The sequence below is a fragment of the Rana temporaria genome, chromosome 3 (genome assembly GCF_905171775.1).
Source record: "Rana temporaria chromosome 3, aRanTem1.1, whole genome shotgun sequence".
NCBI lineage: Eukaryota > Metazoa > Chordata > Amphibia > Anura > Ranidae > Rana > Rana temporaria.
Window position 1 is genome coordinate 104,351,717 of NC_053491.1, and position 21,822 is coordinate 104,373,538.

The 21,822-nt window shown below is 42.4% G+C and overlaps 1 protein-coding gene across 4 annotated transcripts in view; it reads right to left on the bottom strand.

The window, feature by feature from the left end:
- Window positions 1-21,822, bottom strand: part of LOC120931576 (golgin subfamily B member 1-like) — a 64,255-nt gene that overhangs the window by 19,084 nt on the left and 23,349 nt on the right. For all 4 annotated transcript variants that reach the window (XM_040343158.1, XM_040343156.1, XM_040343154.1 and 1 more), the window contains exons 4-8: window positions 17,598-17,711; window positions 16,542-16,838; window positions 11,500-11,610; window positions 8,573-9,947; window positions 6,506-6,567 (exon numbers count right to left, since the gene is read on the bottom strand). In XM_040343158.1, coding sequence (XP_040199092.1) covers window positions 6,506-6,567; window positions 8,573-9,947; window positions 11,500-11,610; window positions 16,542-16,838; window positions 17,598-17,711 — 1,959 coding nt within the window. The remainder of the gene's footprint in view (window positions 1-6,505; window positions 6,568-8,572; window positions 9,948-11,499; window positions 11,611-16,541; window positions 16,839-17,597; window positions 17,712-21,822) is intronic.

Consider the following 21,822-nt stretch of genomic DNA (forward strand, 5'->3'; position numbering starts at 1 on the left):
CCGAGTGGCTCACACTTAAGCCTGGCCGCAGAGGACAGACCACGGATGCGCCCTTATCCATCCGCCTCCCACTCTTACTTTTCCTACCCTTTCCTCCCGCAGAACTTTTAGGCATCGCCTCCCCGGAGCCCTCAATAAGATAAGTGCCATACCTCGGCACAATCCGCCCCCCCCCCCGTGGCAGTTTGCGGCCGTCCTTTTTAGCACCTAGCAGAGCGCCATCCAGACCATCTATTTACCACACTCCCCCAGAGATATCCCCCGCCCTGAGGGTGCTCGTCAGCCACCCTGAGCATCACCTAAGTGCCGCCCCGTGGTACAATCTGTCCCCGTTACAGTTTGCGGCAGTCCGTTTCAGGATAGGCCGCGGCTGCTGCCTTGTGGAGCACCATCCAACCACCACACTCCTCCAGAGACCTCCCCGCCCTGAGGGTACTCCCCAGCCGTCCCAAGTCTCACCGAAGTGCCGCCCAGCGGTACAATCCGCCACCCCGTGACATTTTTGCAGCCGTCCGTTTCAGGACAGGCCGCGGCCTAGCGGAGCACCATCCAGGCCATCCAATACTGCACTCCTCCAGAGATCTCCACCGTCCTGAGGGTGCTCGCCAGCCTCCCCAAGCCTCACTCACAGCCCCCTGAGCCGACGGTCCTCCACCCCAGCAGGAAAGACCACGGCTCAGGCCTGCCTTTGTCCCAGCAGCCATCTTGGTACATCCTGACTGTGAAGCAGGGTCAGCCCAGACTCACCCCCCTGGCCACCACCACTAATACTCACAATAACAATAACCAGCAAGACCCCCCACCACTCAGACCACCTCATCAATCCACACTACACACCTGTTCACCCCTTGTCTTTTGACCCACGCTTCCTTACGTATTTACGACAGAGGACCACCAAGTGGGAACAAGCAGCTGCAACTTACGCCTACAACAGGTAAGAACCCAGGCCACCGTCACCTTAGTTTGTTGATCCAGGGTCTATCCGATCGCCGTTGAGGGAGGAGGAAGGATTTTTTTCTCCCCCACTGTAGTATATTGGCCTCGCTCAGCAGTTTTTTTTTGCCTTCCTCTGGATCAACCGGGAGGGTTAGATTGGGGGGCCCACCAAACCACCACCGATCATCAGTAGCAGCACGGTTCTTAAATCGGTAACCACTGTAGCTTGCCACTGGCTGGTGGCAACCGTCACTAACCGCCAGACTTCACCGCGAATCATCTCGTCATCATCAACGTTTGGTTGGGATCATGCTCAACCTCAAGTATTCAGCAAACACTATTCGGGGCCTAAGGAACATGGCCGAAACGTTACCAAATACCATTCAAAAAATACTACAGAGAGAACAACTGTCAAGAAACCATCAACCATGAAAAACAGGAAGGCCCCATCGCATTTACAGCATCTATCATGCGCCCTGATCAACGCAAGATCCGCAGTCAAACAGACAGGAAATCCACAACCTCATCATCCAGGACAACTTAGACTGCCTCTTCATTACGGAAAGTTGGCCAACATTGGATTGCAACACCATTCTTGGAGAACTTATACCAGAGAATTATGGCATCATAACCGAAAATAGACAGGGACAAAGAGGAGGAGGCCTGACAGTGATATACAAGTCTCACCTCACGCTCATCAAACCAGACCTACAGAGTTCACTGCCGTTCATGGAAACGCTTACTCTGCAACTACAAACAAAACCCCAGGACACCGTTCACATCTTGCTGTGCTACAGACCGCCCGGACCAACGACGCATCTCCTCGCATCACTAATGGAATTTATCGCCACGTATACATTGAACACCAAACACCTCCTGCTACTCGGAGACTTCAATCTCTGGGCTAATTCCCCACAGGATCCCATTGCCAACACCTGCATTGACCAATTAGAAGGACTAGGTCTGGGTACACCCACACATCTATCAGGTCACACCCTCGATAAACAGGATATAGACATTACCATAATGGAGAATAGACCGTTACCCTGGACAGATCACCATGCAATCAACTTCAAAATAATCAACAATACAGTCTTTAAAAAAACAACAAATCCACTAACATCACACTGGACAAGATCCCAGAAGAAACTCCACTCGTAACTCTTCAAAACCAGATTATCAAATAAAATAACAATAAACCAAATGCATTCGTCAGTGGAAATACTCAATTCCATTAACAAAGCTGTACTGCAGACAAAATCGCTCCGAAACGCAGAACGCTCATCCGAAAAAACAACTCCGGCTGGTTCAACGACGCTCTCACACTACTGAAGCAAGAACGCAGAAGAGCAGAAGGCGCCTGGAGAAGAAACCCAACTACTGAAACCCACAAAATCTACAAATCAATCACGAAGAAATATCAAAGAAATCTTCAAAGCAAAAAAAAGAACACTTCTCAACCATCCTCGCAAAAGCCCTGAATCGTCCCCATAGTCGCCCAAAACATGAATCCAGCCTGCCTAGAGGCTCCGAATCATGATACTCGGATTTTCTCGATTATCGGATTTTTTCATTAACAAAATCAAAAATATCCGTGAAACAATTCAGCAAAAAAAAAAAACACCAACCCCGTCCCTACAAATCAAAAAGGTGACGATATTACAAATATACCTCAATCTATAAAATTTAAACTCCAGCCCATTTCCATCGACACCACCAAAAATATCATTGGTAGTCTGCGGGACAGTACAGCGCCGAATTACATTATCCCCACAAAACTGCTGAAAGAATGTGCCGAGATATTGGCACCGGCGATCTCGCACCTTATAAATCAATCATTTAAGGAAGGCATGGTGTCGACCTCCCTAAAACAAGGCGTAATAAAACCCCTTTTTAAAAAAACAAACCTCGACCCAAAGAACCCAAACCACCGTCGACCTATAACAGGTCTCAGCGTCTTCTACAAGGTCATGGAGAAAATTGTAGTGAAACAGCTACAACAGCATTTAGACACCCACAAACTACTGGACCCACTACAATCAGGTTTCCAGGCCACGGCACGGAAACAGCACTTCTCAAAATATGGGATAACACTCTCAAAGTAGCAGACAAAGGAGAATATTGTCTTCTGATACTGCTGGACCTTAGTGCGGCATTTGACACAGTAGACCACAAAATCCTGCTGACTCGGCTCACAGAAGTAGCCAGAGTCGCAGGCTCAGATCTACCCTGGTTCTCATAATTTCTGGAAAATCGATCCTAGACAGTGAAACTAGGACCTTTCACTTCAGAAGCACGGACTCTGACATGTGGTGTCCCTCAAGGGTCCCCCCTGTCGCCCGTGCTAATCAATATTTACCTTCGCCCACTCCTCAAAATCACCAGTAACCAGGATCTACTCTACCATTCCTATGCCGAGGATACTCAGCTCTACTTTTGTATAAAAAAACAAAAAGGACCATTACCTCGGACTAGAAAAATCCCTTACTTTGATAGACAACTGGATGACGGAGAGTCACCTCAAACTCAATGGATCAAAAACAGAACTCCTTCTGGTCCATGCAAACACAAAGAGATCCGCCAGGACAACATGGTCGCCTCCGCCGATATTTGGACAGACCATTACCCCCAGCACCAAAGTCAAAAGTCTAGAAATAATTTTTGACTCCGACATGACAATGGCTGCTCAAATTGGGTCAGTAGTCAGCGGGTCTCACCATCTCCTGCGTCTACTAAGACTTGTGCCCTTCATTCCGAAAAGAGACACCGCAGTAGTGGGAACACTAATAAATTCCAAGCTCGACTATGCCAACTCCCTATACCTAGGTCTCATTACCAACTCCTATACGAACGGAAGAGAATCACCAGGCCTTCAGAAAAAAACTCAAGACCCATCTTTTCTGAAGGAAAAATAGAAGGAAATGGATACCAAGCGCCTTGAGGCGATTCAGTTCGCATTTGTAGCGCTATATAAGTTATTCACTCACTCACTCACTTACACGTGATGATTTCGATTTTAAAGCTTACATAAGATGTCAATTGTGTAACACTTCTTTGGATTGTTTTTTTTTTTTTTAAATCAATAAATAAATTTTTGGACCTGACAATTGGCCACTTGCAACAAACTGTATTGCAAAGAACAAGAAAGTCAAGCTATACCTCGTTACACTTTACATGCAAAGCAACAATCATATAGCCGATTATTTCTCCCCAGATGCATTGCAGCATCCAATTCAAAAAACATTAATTGAGCATGCTTTAACCATCGTATTTATGGGCGTATAACACACACTTTTTCTCCCTGAAAATTGGGCGCAATTAACGTGTGCGTGTTACATGACAATATTTGCATTTAGCTGCCTCGGAGGGGAGGGGTGGGGAGCGTCGTCAGATTACATGGAGTGGGGGATCTCCTGTATACTCGGCGGCCTCTGTAGTACAACGTCCTGTCTCCTGGACTGGCATTGGATCAGTGTTCTGGCTATCATAAAAGCCAGTCCAGGAGGTGGGACTTCGTATTAAAAAGGCTACAGAGAAATTGTGAGATCCCCGTTATGTGTAATCTGATGTGAGACTGCCGATAGGCACTGATCAGCCTGCAATGGCGAGGCTGCCGATGGGCACTGAGTTTTTTTCCCCCTGAAACTCCTCTCTTAAAATTAAGGTGCATGTTATACGCTGATAAATACAGTACTTTTTAATAATGAATGTGGTAACCATCAATAATCCATTAAGCACTTAATGGTGTGTAGCAGGACCGCAGAACAAGTAAATAAACTATAGAAAATTATACTAAAGCGCTATTACAGTGCAAGCTCAAGTGGAAACAAACAACAAAAGGATGAACAAATAATATTAGCTGCATACATAAAAATCCTGCACTTCGGGGTGAGGGGGCGTGAATGCCTGTCGCCAGCGGCTCGCTCCCGCTGTGATTACACACAGCGGGAGCTGATTGGCAGGTACCGCAGACTCGATACCCACCGGCACCCGCCAAACATCAGCCAGAGAGACTTATGTAAACAAGGCAGATTGTCTTTCTGACAGGAGGGAAGGCAAGGATTCTGTGTCTCTGGAAAAGCAGCAACTAGGATCCAAGTCTTGCCCTAGTAAAAGCACCTCCCACAGTGTAGTAAAACACTGGCTGGGCACACAGTTAACCCTTTGATCGCCCCTGATGTTATCCCCTTCCCAGTAGCATTAATACAGTGACACTATATTTTTAGCACCTTTTACTGTATTAGTGTCACCGGTTCCTGCAAAGTGTCAGTGTCTAAATGTCTGCCACAATATAACAGCCCCGCTATAAAGTCTGATTGCCGCCATTACATTATTGTTGCACGATTGACAGTTAACCGCTTAAGGACCGCCTCCTGCACACATACGTCGGCAGAATGGCACGGCTGGGCACAAAGCACGTCCTCTTTAAGAGCTTCACTGTGGCGGCGTCATCGATAGTATGTTCCCTTTTAAAGGGAAACACAATCGATGATGTCACACCTACAGCCACACCCCCCTACAGTTAGAAACAGAGATGAGGTCACACTTAACCCCTTCAGCGCCCCCTTGTGGTTAACTCCCAAACTGCAATTGTCATTTTCACAGTAAACAATGCATTTTTAGCTGTGAAAATGACAATGGTCCCAAAAATGTGTCAAAATTGTCCGAAGTGTCCGCCATAATGTCGCAGTCACAAAAAAAATTGCTGATCGCTGCCATTAGTAGTAGAATTTTTTTTTTATAAAAATGCAATACAACTATCCCCTATTTTGTAAATGCTATACATTTTGCACAAACCAATCGATAAACGCTTATTGCGATTTTTTTTTACCAAAAATAGGTAGAAGAATACGCATCGGCCTAAACTGAGGGGAAAAAAATGTTATATATTTTTGGGGGATATTTATTATAGCAAAAGGTAAAAAATATAGAATTTTTTTCAAAATTGTCGCTCTATTTTTGTTTATAGCGCAAAAAATAAAAACCGCAGAGGTGATCAAATACCACCAAAAGAAAGCTCTATTTGTGGGAAAAAAAGGATGCCAACTTTGTTTGGGAGCTACGTCGCACGACCGCGCAATTGTCAGTTAAAGCGACGCAGTGCCGAATCGCAAAAACTGGCCAGGTCCTTTAGCTGCCTAAAGGTCCGGGTCTTAAGTGGTTAAAGTGACGCTGTATCTCAAAAAATTGTCTGGTCATGAAGAAGGGGGGCGGGGATCAAATCTTCCAGAGGTCAAGTGGTTGACAAATGTTTCGTCATTTGTCGGACTGTTGTAAATTACCTAAAATGTCAGGTTTACCCAGTTCAGAGCCATTTACTAATCTTCTAAATCCAGCATGAAAAAATTACAATGGTGGCCCTCAAAAAAAAAAAAAAAAAAAAATTTGATGGTGAAGCATCATCCTTTTAAAAGAAGAACAAAAAACAAGACAAAAAAAAAAAGAAGGAGAATAGAACTTGTGGATGTAACCGATAGACAACTGTATGTAGGCTGTTACAATTCAAACAGAACTAGTTAGACATAGGTTTGTCTATGGCAGAGCGATACAAACATTTTATATTTTGTACCTGCTCTGGCTGGAGATTTACAGTTTTCAGGTGATCTTCCACAGGTAACAGGATATGGATATCTAAAAAGAGTAATTCATTTTTCAGTTATGACATAAGGAATATCTTATTTTCTGTTTATAAGATATTAAACATTTTCTAGATCTTCAAAAATAATAAAAACAAAAAGAAAAAAACATATAAACAACACACATAAAAAAGCTAGGTTCTTATTATTTCTGGTAAAAGTTTATACAGAGGGGGATGCGAGTACTCCCCTTTCTTTGCACGTGAGGCGGCGTTGGTGAAAGGCTAGGCATCTTCCATATTAAGGAACCTCCTTTTGAAAATTCCTGTGGACTATTCATCATCCATTCAATATTTATTTTATGGACTTTAATATATTGAGTTATCCAGTTTACATTTATTTAAGCCTTGGTAGGCTATAAAGGTAGCAGCTGTTTGCCTTAATTGGCTAGGAGGTATTTAAATTTGTTTAATTTGTTCATTTCACCTTATCCAGGAGCGCTTGTTAATATAGGAACTGGGCGTTTTTTCTCCTATATTATTTTTCAAAAAAGAAACACAATACAAGATGGATAGGCTATACCCTAAAACAGAATCGTTAAGTATGAGCATTTATGCATAAAGTTTAAGTCCTTAGACACCAGTCACCATGGTGATCTCACATTAGAATCACCAAGAATATAAGTGTACTATGAAAGTAGATATAATTTAACTATTACATGCTTGCTGTTTTCTACAATTACTACAATGTGCTAATGTACAAGCACGTTGATATATAGGAGGCTACTTATGATCATAAAAATTACATATATTTATCATGTCAGTTTAGTTAAGCAGATGATGAAAATGGTCCTTTTCATGGGTGTTATTGAATTAATAACAACGCATCTGCATCCAAAAATTGCAATCAAACTAGTAGATTAGGATGGACTTTGTGTGCACAAAGGCAAAAGCCAGAACATCTTCTGTTTCGGTTTAGGACTGTCTGCAGCTAGCGTGAAGTTAACACTGTTCCCCAGAACGGAAACCTTTTTGCAGGCTTATGCCGCGTACACACGGTCGGAATTTGCGACAACAAACGTTCGATGGGAGCTTGTTGTCGAAAATTCCGACGTGTGTAGGCTCTATCGGACATTTGCTGTTGGAATTTCCAAAAATACAAAGATTTGAGAGCTGGTTCTCGGATTTTCCGACAACAAAACTTGTTGGAAATTTCGAGCGTGTGTACACAATTCCAACGCACAAAATTCCATGCATGCTCGGAATAAAGCAGAAGAGCCGCACTGGCTATTGAACTTCATTTGTCTCGGCTCGTCGTACGTGTTGTACGTCACCACGTTCTTGACGTCGGAAAAAAATCCACGGTTTTGTTGGTTTCGTTGTAGCCAACGCAAAATACCAAGGGCCAGATTCAGAGAAGAAGTACGCCGGAGTATCTGCTGATACTCCAGCGTACTTTCAAATTTGCCGCGTCGTATCTTTAGTTTGAATCCTCAAACCAAAATACGACGACTTCTGGCTTCGATCCGACAGGCGTACGGCTTCGTACGCCTTCGGATCGTAGGTGTAATACTTTGGCGCCCGCTGGGTGAAGTTTGTGTGATTTTCCTCGTCGGGTATGCTAATTAGCTTTTTACGGCGATTCACGAAGGTACGCGCGGCCGTCGCATTCTCTTACGTCGTCGCTAGTCGGCTTTTTCCGGCGTATAGTTAAAGCTGGTATATCGTGGCCTATCTTTAGACTTGCCATGTTAAAGTATGGCCGTCGTTCCCGCATCGAATTTAATTATTTTTTTTTGCGCAAGTCGTCCGTGAATAGGAAAGAACGTAACTCACGTCGACGTTCAAAAAATGACGTCAGTGCAACGTCATTTCGTGCAAAGCACGGCGGGAAATTTCAAAACGGAGCATGCGCAGTACGTTCGGCGCGGGAACGCGCCTAATTTAAATGATACACGCCCCATTTGAATTAGGCGGGCTTGCGCCGGACTTGATGCTGAATAACAAAGAGACTCTTTATTGCCTTAGTGTTGTGTAGGATTATACCAAAAAGAGTCTTACCTGAAAATTCTTCTTGTAGCTGTGTTTTGGAACTTGTATCTGACAGTTGATGTAATTCTTCATCAGTACGTTCATCGTTTTGTCCGTCTGTTTCAGGCACTTCTGTTACATTTACGGATTCATCTTTATCAAAATCATTGTGTCCAAATGTTTCAAACACTTCCTTTACATTTACTGCTTCACCTCTATCACCATCATTAATTCCATCTGTTTCCAACGTTTCTTTCACATTTACTGGTTCCTCTCCATCAATATCATTGTGTCCCTCTCTTTCAAATGCTTCTTTTACATTTACTGCTTCATCTCTATCACCATCATTCTGTCCATCAGTTTCAAACCTTTCGTTTACATCTTCCTCTCCATTTCCATCAGTAGGTGCCTTGTGTTGACTAAATTCAGTGCTGTTATTAACAGTGTCTGTTCCGCCAACCTGTTGCGATTGGTCTTTCACCTTTTCAAGCTTTTCTTCGTCTATTTCTTGCTGCAATGTGTCCACCAGAACTTCAGCTTCTCTTAACTTTTGCAATTCTTGTTTCATTAAATCTAACGTGAGTAATGTTTCCTGCCCCTTTTCTAGTTCGTCCTTCACTTGATCAATATCAGCCAGTGATTCCTTCACTCTCTTTAGCTCTTCCTTTAGTCTTGACAGCTCTTCTTGGCTTTCTTTGCCCTTTGTTAGTTCACTTTTTACATTTTCTAACTGAATACTTAGATCATCTGTTTCATTGGTGGCCAATTCTGAATCTTGCTGACCAAATTTCTCCTTCTCCATTAGCATCTCATTAACACTTTTTAACCTTTCCAACTCAACGTTTACTTGTTCCTGAGATTCTTTCCTTTCATCCAATTCTGCTTTGAGTTTTTGCACCTCTTCATCGACTTCTTTGCTCCTTGCCAGTTCCGATTTCAACTTTTCCAACTCCTGCTCTTGAGCCCCTTTCTCTATTTCCAACTCTGACCTTAGCCCCTCTAAATCCTTGAGAGTTCTTTTCTCGTTGTCTAGTTCTGCCCTCAAGGTATCTAGTTTTTCCTGAAAGTCTTTCTCCAGCTGTGCTCTGAATGTTTCAATATCATCCTGTACTTTCATGTCCAACTGCTGTCTTGCTTCTTCTATTTGTTTCCTGGCTTCCCTCTCCATTTCCAAAGCTTGTTTGGCCTGCTCTAGTTCATCTTGTGCCTGTATTCCTCTTTCAACCTCTGTTCTTAGAGACTCTAACTGGCTGTTGACACTTCTTTCTTTATCCAGCTCTTCTTGTAACATTTGGTATGCCTTATCTTTGTCTTCAAGCATTTCTTTGTACAGCATGATTTCCTGAACACGTTCTTTTTGAGACAGCAATTCTCGTTCCATTTCCCGATATTGCTCAGAGAGAACCTTAAAAGCAAAGAGGAAAATAAAAGCAAATAAAAAATAACCCAATTAAGGAAAAGTAGTCAATAAGCTTACTATTTAATGTGAACCCACAACTAGGCAATGGACATTCAATGATTTACATACCCTTTGCAACCAGTAAATCCTATATTGGAGCTTAGTAGTTGCAGGCACTGTAGGACAATTCACTGTTAAATATAACAAAACAGAAGCACTGCCCCAAGAAGGTCCATGATGCAATATGCTCTTTTCTCTCAGTGCATGTTCTCTGTGTTTACAGAATAGAAGGCTGCCAAGTTACCACTGGGAGAAGGGAGATAGGGGAGGTAAGCTACCCGAAACAAAATTAAAAATTAATTGCTTCACAGTACATGCGGCAACAGAGGCCAGGAAGGGCTTGTTTAAAGTGATTGTAAAGTTTATTTTAATCTTAATGCATTCTATGCATTAAGATAAAAAGCCTTCTGTGTGAAGCTGCCCCCCTCCTAATACTTACCTGAGCCCCATCTTGATCCAACGATGTTGTAGGATTGTCTCAACTGCCTGAGACTCCCCTCCTCATTGGCTGAGACAGCAGTCCTCCCATTGCTGTCAAAGTCAGTCAGCCAATGGGGAGAGAGGAGTCGGGGCGGGGCCAGGCCATGGATCGATGTCTGAATGGGCACAGGGAGCTGTGGCTCAGCTCGGGTGCCCCCATTGCAAGCGGCTTGCTGTGGGGGCACTCAACAGGAGGGAGCGGCCAGGAACACCAAAGAGGGACCAGAGAAGGAGGACCAGGGCTTCTCTGTGCAAAACCAACTGCACAGAGGTAGGTATAACATGTTTGTTGTTTTTAAACTTTAAAAAAAAAGGAGACTTTCCAATCACCTTAAAGCTCCCTTACTACTTGTTAAAATATGTAAATGCTTGTCACCTTAATCATATTCTATGTTTCAGAAGAGAAAAATGTATAAAAGTTAAAGTGGACCTGAACTAAAAAAGTGAAGATTTTCTATGTTATAGGCACTATCAGAAGTGTCAACTCTACCAATGCAGCACCTCGTAAAATGTAACATTTTGTATTGACTTTTTGCTGAAAAATATCAGTGCCCTTCCTTTTATATCAATTTGCCTAGGCACTCCTATGCCTACAGCCTTACATCTGCAGTGTAAATCTAGGGCACTGCTGCCCCTGACTTCTTCTAGCAGGAGATTTTGAATGGAGATTTTCTGATTTCACTTCTGTACTGCTCACTGTAGACCTTTCCTGGAGACTCTAACATGAGTAAGCAATGCTCTGACTCTACCGAGATAGCCACTTCCATAAAAGAGACATAGTGCAGAACGAGGTTCACCCAGATTTTGTTTTGACAGATTTTAGGCCATAAAGTGCGATATTTGTACCAGTTACACAAAAGGAATCATTTTTAAATTCGCAGGGATGTATGCAGTTTACCATTGTACACAATGTTTTATATATTTCTTTGAGGGATGCAAGAACCATTCCACCCAAAACGATATTTCTATTTTTGGTAATAATTTTTTAATAAAGAAAGTAATATGTAATTTCTTTTACCTGTTTTTGAAGTTCAGCATTTTGCAACTCCTGCTCCAACATCTGCACCACCTGAGTGCGGGAGCCAAGGGCCTCGCTCTGTTCTTCAAGTTTTCTCTGTAGATGTTGATTCTAATAAGAAAAAAACAAACATTAATTTTTTTGAATAGTTACAATAAATTAAGCCTGCCCAGAATGAATGGTATCTGGATTCGGTTTAGTATTGATACCCATTTCAATTCTCTTTGCTTCAGATTCTACACTGGAGGAGCAGAGATCAATTTCTAAATGCAAAACTCAGCCACAGAGTTACTGACATAATGGATTTCCTGATCTATCCTAAAAGACTATAATGCAGTTACAGAATCTTTCTGAATTGGCTTTAAACAGGTTACCGTTGGCTTTTAACAGCTTCTTTGAGAGCAATACTGTCTAGGCACTGATTGCATTATTTTAGGGAAAAAACACTTTGCTATATGGCAACTCAAATGTATGCTATCATTGACTATTTCAGTCACGAAAGGGAAAAAGAAAATGTTTAAAAAAGCTTTGGATGGTAGCAATTGCTGCTATAAAACCTAGATATAGCTATCAGCATTGATGGTGCGTTTCCATATGTACAAGCTGCCCATTACATACTATCAGAGATGTAGGTTTTTGAACTAAGTGCTGATAGCAAGCCAGAAGGTCCCTCTCCTCTAGACCAGAGGACGCAGTGCTCGTGGTTGGGCTTTGTGACTAACTGAGCTGAAGGGAAGTTTGGCCAATGGCAAAAAGCTGAGCTTTTTGTTTTGTACCTTGTGTCCTTTTTCTGCAAGTGGGAACTACGACCCAATAGTCAGAATCTAAAGGTCTTCTCCATTTTCTAAATAACCATTATAACATTTATACTTTGTCTCTTTGTGTTTCAAAGACTGGCTTATTGAAAAAAAAAAAAAAAAAAAGAAAACTCTTCACTACTTAGCAGGAAAAAGCATGCGCATATACATAGTAACATAGCAGGTGAGGTTGAAAAAAGACAAGTCCATCAAGTCCAACCTATGTGTGCGATTATATGTCAGTATTGCCTTGTATATCCCTGTAGGTTGTGGTCGTTCAGGTGCTTATCTAATAGTTTATTGAAACTATTGATGCCCCCTGCTGAGACCACTGCCTGTGGAAGGGAATTCCATATCCTTGCCGCTCTTACAGTAAAGAACCTTCTACGTAGTTTAACCAGTTAACAACCGACCCATAGCCAAAGTACGGCTACAGGGCGGTTGCTTAAAGGGGTTGTAAAGGAAAAAAAAAAAATGTCATAATAAGCATCCTTTACCTGCAGACATTCCTCTTTTCACTTCCTCATTGTTCGTTTTTGCTCAGAAGTTGCTCTATTTCTTCTCTGTTCTGTTAACTTCCTGCTTGTCTGATTTTACTGACCACCGTGAAGGGAGGCTTTACTGCGGTGGTCAGTAACGTGCTCAACCCCTCCTGGGAACTACATCTGTGCGGCAGGACGCTCTCTACATGTTAGAGCATGGGTCTTCAAACTACGGCCCTCCAGTTGTTCAGGAACTACAATTCCCATAATGCCTAGTCATGTCTTTGAATGTCAGTGTGTTACAATGCCTCATGGGATGTGTAGTTCTACAACAGCTGGAGGGCCGTAGTTTGAGGATCCCTGTGTTAGAGACTTCAAGGAGGTGTGAATTACTGGGCGTGCAGCAATTCATACTGGGAAATGTAGTTCTTACATGAACGAGTAATGCAAATCAGGAAGTGAATGAGAGAACAGAAAGTAGAACGCCGGAGGTGATATAGATGAAGGAATTTAATAGGTATTTACTCGTTTAACAGAATCATTACACTATTCTGTCTGTCTACCTTGCAGACATTAATTTTAGGCAAAAATGTTTTTCCTTTACAACTCCTTTAAACTCTGGGAGGCCGTTAATTAACGGCCTTTCAGAATCGCGCACACGGGAGTGTCCGTGACCGCCAGGTCCGCATCACGGAAAATCGCAGCTAATATCGGCGGTTTACCACGTGATCGCTCCGTCCAATGACGGAGCAATCACTTGTAAACAAACCGACGCCGGTTCCCCCCTCCCCTCTCTGTACTGAACAGTACAGTATGAGAGGAGAGGGGGGAGAGCGGAGGCAGCAGCAGTGCTGTGGGCTGGATCTGTGACAATTGCAGTCACAGATCCAGCCATCCATCCATGATCGATCAGCCATCCCTGCCCAATACTCTGCCCATACTGTGCAATAAACAATACCCTGCAACACTGTGCCCCATACTGTGCAATACCCCCGCAATAGTCTGCAATACGCCCCCCGCTTCCCAGCCTAGAGGCGAGACATGGGGTCTTACTGTAAAGAGGACCTGTCATGCCAAATTCCTATTACAAGGGATGTTTACATTCCTCGTAATAGGAATAAAAGTGATCCAAATTTATTTATTTTTGCTGAAAAAAGTGTCAAACTAAAATAAAGTAAAATGAACAATAAAATATATTTTTTTTAAAGTGCCCCTGTCCCCGTGGGCTCGCATGCAGAAGCGAACGCATACGCAAGTCCTGGCCACATATGAAAACGTTTTTCAAACCACACGTGAGGTGTCTCTGCGAACGTTAGAGCGAGAGCAATAATTTTGGCCCTAGACCTTCTCTGTAACTAAACATATAACAAGTAAAAATATTTAAAGCGTCGCCTATGGGGAATTTTAAGTAGCGAAGTTTGGCGCCATTGCACGAGTGTGTGCAATTTTGAAGGGTGACATGTTGGGTATCTATTTACTCGGCGTAACTTCATCTTTCATATTATGTAAAAATATTGGGCTAACTTTACTGTTTTTTTTTTTTTGTAAAAAACACGTTAGAAAAATTGCTGTGCAAATACAGTGTGAGATAAAAAGTTGCAACAACCGCCATTGTATTCTCTAGGGTCTTTGCTAAAAAAACATATATAATGTTTTGGGGTTCTATGTAATTTTCTAGCAAATAAATTATGATTTTTACATGTAGGAGAGGAATGTCAGAATTGGTCTGGGTGTTCCACACCTGATGGTGCTTCCTGCATGTCGGGCCTCTGTATGTGGCCACGCTGTGTAAAAGTCTCACACATGTGGTATCACCATACTCGGGAGGAATAGCAGAATGTGTTTTGGGGTGTAATTTGTGGTATGCATATGCTGTGTGTGAGAAATAACTTGCCAATATGAAAATTTTCGGGGAAAAAAATTAAATAAAAATAAATAAATCTTGATTTTGCAAAGAATTGTGGGAAAAAAAAGACAACTTAAAAAAACTCACAATGCCCCTTTCTAAATACATTGAAATGTCTTCTTTCCAAAAAGGGGGTCATTTGGGGGGTATTTGTACTTTTCTGGCATGTTAGGGTCTCAAGAAATGAGATAGGCCGTCAGTACTTCAGGTGTGATACATTTTCAGATATTGGCACCATAGCTTGTGGACGCTATAACTAGCACAAAGACCAAATAATATGCACCAATTTGTACTTATTTTTACCAAATATATGTAGCAGTATAAATTTTGGCCAAAAGTTATGAAGAAAAAATACTAATTTGCTAAATTTTATAACAGAAAAACGAAGAAAATTCATATTTTTTTACAGAATTTTCAGTCTTTTTTCTCTTATAGCGCAAAAAAAAAAAAAAACTCAACAGTAATTAGATACCACGAAAAGAAAGCTCCATTTGTGTGAAAAAAAGGACGAAAATTTCATTTGGGTACAATGTTGTATGACTGAGTAATTGTCATTCAAATTGTGAGAGCACCGAAAGCTGAAAATTGGTCTGGTTATTAAGGGGGTTTAAGTGCCCAGTTGTAAAGTGGTTAAGGTTAAACCTTTTTCTTCCAATTTTAATAAATGGCCACGAGTCTTGTTAAACTCCTTTCCGCAAAAAAGTTTTATACCTATTGTTGGGTCACCAGTATGGCATTTGTAAATTTAAATCATATCTCCTCTCAAGCGTCTCTTCTCCAGAGAGAATTAGTTCAGCGCACGCAACCTGTCTTCATAACTAATATCCTCCAGACCCTTTATTAGCTTTGTTGCCCTTCTTTGTACACTCCCCATTTTCAGTACATCCTTCCTGAGGACTGGTGCCCAAAACTGGAACAGCATACTCTATGTGCGGCCGGACCAGAGTCTTGTAGAGCAGGAGAATTATCGTTTTATCTCTGGAGTTAATCCCCTTTTTAATGCATGCCAATATTCTGTTTGCTTTGTTAGCAGAAGCTTGGCATTGCATGCCATTGCTGAGCCTATCATCTACTAGGACCCCCAGGTCCCTTTCCATCATAGATTCCCCCAGAGGTTCTCCCCCCAGTGTATAGATTACATTCATATTTTTGCCACCCAAAAACATTATTTTACATTTTTCTACATTTGCCATGTAGTTGCCCACCCCATTAATTTGTTCAGCTCCTTTTGCAAGGTTTCCACATCCTGCAGAGAAGTTATTGCCCTGCTTAGCTTAGTATCATCTGCTTTTGCAAAATCCAGATACACCAAGTCTACGGGCCTTCCTTTATCTAGATGGCAACTCACTTCCTCATAGAAGGTTAATAGATTGGTTTGGCAAGAACGATTCTTCATGAGTCCATGCCGATTACTGCAAATGATTGCGTTCTCATTATTAAAATCTTGTATATAGTCCCTTATCATCCCCTTCAAGAGCTTGCATACTATTGATGTTAGGCCAACTGGTCTAATTCCCAGGGATGCATTGTGGGCCCTTTTTAAATATTGGTGCTACATTGGCTTTTTCTCCAATCACCTGGTACCATTCCAGTCAGTAGAGTGTCAGTGAACATTAGGAACAATGGTCTGGCAATTACTTGACCGAGTTCCCCCAAGTACACTCGGGTGTAAGCCATCGGCTCCCGGTGATTTATTAAGGTGCCGATATATGCAATTTGTGGATACCTGTTCCTGGTCAGTGAGTCATTGCAAGCAGTGAGCCCTGGCACTTGAACCAGCAAATCAATTCGCAATGGCAGCAACCATATATCTGTTATAACCGACTCCCTTAAAATTAGTCACGTAGCTAGCCTTACCTCTTTTTCCTGTTTTTTGTGCAGCTCTCTAGCAGCATCCCCACTTTCATTAAGTGCTCTTCTGAGGTCATTAACAATTTCTTGACTGTCCTGAAACTGATGGGTGAGAGTGACTATTGTCTCTTGGCTCTCAGAAAGCTGTCTTGTCAGCTCAGTAATGTTCTTTTGACTGTCATGAAGTTCTCTTGTCAGCTCACTAATGTTTTCGTGTAGTTTTGAAGTATTTTCCTCATTGTTCTGCACATTTTGCGATGTTTGTCCTGTAGTATGAGCATTTTGATTTCCATCTGGATTTACCTGAATGGCAACAAAGGAAATGTAAGAACAATTTGGTCTGAGAGAGGAGTGGTATTTGGTCTGACAGAGTGGAAAATACTTATGTATTAAAGTGGAACTTTACCTAATATTTCTGAACATGCAGGATTTTTATTGTAGAAGAGAACATACTATGAGGTTGATTTACTAAAACTGGAGTGGGCAAAATCTAGTGAAGCTCTGCATAGAAACCAATCAGGTTCCAGGTTTTTGGTCAAAGCTTAACGGAAAAAGCTGAAGCTAGCCGATTGGCTACCAAGCACCGCTGCACCAGATTTTGCACTCTCCCATTTTAGTAAATGAACCCCTATGTCTTTTCTGCATTAAAGTATTCTTACCTGCTTGTTGGCAATGTACAGTGAGCTGAGCTTGCCCAGCTCAGTGGACAGTTATGGCATCTTCCAAAAAGAAACTGATGCCACCTCGGCCTGGTCAATTAAAATGGCCAGGGCCCGAAATCCAGAAAAAAACACGGCCAAAGGTGTGAGGGTACCAGTAGACACTGTATACGCTGGAGTGGAGGAAATTATAGTTCTGCTTTAAGAACCAAAAAGAATGATCTGTATTTCTCTCCAAGCAACCATTCATATTATATGTTGCCTTGGCAACAGGAAAGTAAAGGAGGAGAAATGCAGACCGTTCTTAAAATCAGACATTTCACACATAAAGATCAAAGCAACTAATGAATGTAAAAAAAATACACTGCTCACTCATGCAGGTGAAACTGAGAAAAGAATATACCTGGTTAGTTGCAGTTTTCTTGAGCTCCTCTATCTGTTTGTTTAGTGTGGTCAGTTTGGCTTTTGCTTGAAGTTTTAATTTGGTGATTTTTGCACCAGAAGCTTCCTTTTCCAACTGAAACACATTAGAAGCAAACATAAAAACATTCATCATTTAAATACGGTCTACTCAAAAAAAGATAATAATAAATGAACCATAGCTAAAACAAACCTGTCAGATCAATGTCCGGTGAATCCAATAACTATGTACTGCAAGTGCCTGCCTTGTTGGATAGAATAGGTAGGTGCTCACATCACATTACATAGTTGGTAATTCTAAGGATGATGTTACAATTTGTGAACTGAGCAATCTTAGTACAGTGTATGGTGACTCCGAGACTAAGTTACTCACGCAAATGCGTCAAAAGCGTGTGCAAAAACACGTCAATAAAATCTTGATGCAATAAGTGTATTAAAAGGGCATACATGGTGTAAAGGTCACCACCGTTTACGATATTCCCATTCCATCACCCCACGACAGCTTATCAGTCCACAATCCAGCAGACACGATCCATTCCATTTCCCAGAATAACGAGACAAGCTCTGTTACTGGTTTCAAAATGTATGAATGACTTTTAATGGTATCTTGGCTTTCTTATATACAGTACAAGCATGTTACAGTAATCAAAGGAACACAGACTCTCCCCCCACACATCACACAATGGGGCTTCAATCACATTCTTTTAGATAATGGCATTCAAAGGAGTTAATTATCCCCCAGACGTTCCATCTCCGACAATAAGTGATTCACCTGCATAATACACATTCCTTTACTAAACATAATTGACATGCTAATTCCCTATCCCTGAAAGGAGACATCTGACCTTCAGACTGCCAACTCACAACACCTCTATCATCAATAGACTTTTCACAGAAAACAGTATTAGCATTGAAAGAGACACTCTTATTGACCGGTTGGGGGTCAGAATGAAATCACCTGTAATATGTCCAGATCTCCTGCAATACATGAATTATCAGTAATGTCCCATCTCATGTAATTTATAATTAATATTTCTCAGTCACCCTATGCCCAAAAGGGGCACAGGGTAACCCTAGACCCAAGAGTCATTAGTGACGCTGGCACAGGAGTACCCCCCATCCTTCAAAAGTCTCTGGGTGTCGCGGGTCATTCCGTTACACATGGCATTTAAAATTTCAAAGCACGTCTTAGAATGCCCTAATGCCCCTTACACACTGGAGTCCACCAGCGGATCTGTTTTTAGCGGACAGGATCGTATTTGGACGTCGGCAGGTGTCAACGAGGCCCCTTTCGCGCGGCTTTCCGATCAGGTCCGCCTGTCAGGTTTTTTTTTTTGCAGACCTGGGTCGGATGCTCCATGCACCTCTTTGGAGCGGTGGATGTCAGCGGTGACATTTCAACTGAAATCCGTTGCTGTCCGATCTGATCCGGTCTGTGAAATCCAGGACGGATGGAAACCCTATTTTCCATCCGTCTGGAGAATCGCATAGGTCATCTCTGCACAGTGAGCGGAGACGGACCTGTCATCTGCATGCTCAACTGGGATCAGCGGATCGATCCCTGCTGAGCAAAGCGGAGTCCGTACATGGACAAGCCTGTGTGAAAGGGGCCCAAGGCTTTTTTTTTCTTCTTATTTTCACCTGGTGATCCGGCCAGAAAGTCTGTTTTCCAACAGAACAAATTGTCCTGCAGAGGTCGCAGGTAGAGGGTTACACCTAATTATTTACCACCGACAGGGTTACTTAAAATGGCAAGCGTTTATGTAAAGTCTTTATCCCAAATGGAAAAAAAAAAAAAAATTTTGCTTTAAGGCCTTGTTTACACGAGGCTGGAGGGTTGGTAATATCCTGTGGTTGAGGCACATTCTTACCACCCCTCAACCGCTTCTCTGGTTGCTGCTGAGGCAGTCGATAGTGGGTGTACACAACGCTTTCCAACAGGAATTATACCCCCTGTTGCACTCAGTGGGTGGCACCACCCGCCAAGTGCGACCCATTTAAGTGAATTGTGCCAGGCTGCAACAGCATGGTTGTCTGGCACTTAGGGAGCCAATACAGACGGTGAGGAGGCACCACAAGGTCTCCTCACCACCTTTCCATTGCTGTCTGACTACAAAAGACCCAACTGCCTAAAAAGAGTTATCTGTAGTTTTGTTTCAATTGCCAATGGAACTGGTTCTCTTGCATTTATTGATGATGTGACTGCTGACAAAGCAGCAGGATGAATTCTGAAGTGTTTCGTGCAATATTATTATCTGCTCATATTCAGCCAAATGCTTCAGAACTCATTGGACGGCGCTTCACAGTGCAGATGGACAATGACCCGAAGCATACTGCGAAAGCAACCAAAGAGTTTAAGGGAAAGAAGTGGAATGTTATGCAATGGCCAAGTCAATCACCTGAATCGAATCAGATTGAGCATGCATTTCACTTGCTGAAGACAAAACTGAAGGGAAAATGCCTCAAGAACCATCAGGAACTGAAGACAGTTGCAGTAGAAGCCTGGCAGAGCATCACCAGGGATGAAACCCAACATCTAGTGATGTCTATGCGTTCCAGACTACAGGCTGTAATTGACTGCAAAGGATTTGCAACCAAGTATTAAAAAGTGAAAGTTTGATTTATGATAAACAGACAGATATCTCACCGCTCCAGGTGAGCAATCAAGGGTTGTTGAACCACCAAGGTGCTGGCAATGCTAATGATAGCAAATAAATTTGCAGTTGAAAAATAAAAAGACAACTTTTTTAAGTGATTTTGGAGTGCGGCTGTCCAGTTCTCGTCCATTTATTTGCTTTGATTTATGATAGTTAATCTGTCCCATTACTATTGGTCCCTTAAAAAGTGGGAGGCACATATACAAACTATTGTAATTCCTACACCGTTCACCTGATTTGGATGTAAATACCCTCAAATTAAAGATGAAAGTCTGCAGTTAACCGCTTGCCGAACAGCCACCGCAGTTATACGGCGGCAGGTCGGCTCTGCTGGGCGAGATCACGTAGCTATACATCATCTCGCCGAGCAGCCAATAGGGGCGCGTGCCCGGCGGACGGGATCACAGCCGGGCACCCGTGATCGCTCGTTACAGAGCGAGAATGCGCTCGCGATCCTGTCAGGGGGAGAAATGCCTGATTGTCTGTTCCATACAATGTATGAACAGCGATCAGTTATTTCCCCAAGTCAGTCCACCCCCCCCTTCAGTTAGAACACACCCAGGGAACATACTTAACCCTTTCCTCGCCCCCTAGTGTTAACCCCCTTCCCTACCAGTGGCTCTTTTATAGTGATCAATGCATTTGTATAGCACTGATCGCTATAAAAATGCCAATGGTCCCAAAAATGTGTCAAAAGTGTCCGCCATAATGTCCCAGTACCGATAAAAATCGCTGATCGCCGCCATTACTAGTAAAAAAAAAAGAAAAATAATAAAAATGCCATAAAACTATCCCCTATTTTGTAAACGCTATAACTTTTGCGCAAACCAATCAATAAACGTTTATTGCGATTTTTTTCTATAAAAAATATGTAGAAGAATACGTATCGGCCTAAACTGACGCCAATTTTGTTTGGGAGCCACGTCACACGACTGCGCAATTGTCAGTTAAAGCGGAATCGCAAAAAGTGGCCTGGTCTTTGACCAGCAATATGGTCCGGGGCTTAAGTGGTTAAACAAAGGTAAGCTCAGGGTTGTAAAATACAGAAAACACTTTCCAGGATACGCAAACAATGCAAAAGGATATGATGGAGAAACTGCAAAGTGTGAAGAAAACAAAGCTGTTTAAAAGCTTGTGCAAACAAAGTACATTGTATTTTCACAGCTATGATTTGTCTATAATGCTTGATGAAATGGCCAGCATAGTGGTGAATGTAAAGTACTGCAAATCAAAAACAAGACTATACTGTTTTTTGGTTCAATTTGTTTTAGTGTAAGGGCCCATCTATTCCTAGCGACCTTACTTGTCAGACAATTCAAATATGCGACCACCTGACATCCAAACTTGGTCCATCTAAACCTTTGTGGCCTATGCTGGCTTTACGTGCGGCGGGGTTCCTGCCCTTGCGAATGGCAGATCAGTCAGTAATACTCCTTCCATGTCACTCTCCCAAAACCCAACACAATGGCTTCAGAGACAACAAGTAATGTTCTATATTTGTGCTATCCCTTTAGTGTTGGACATCCTTGCCAAGCCGATGGGACTCAAAAG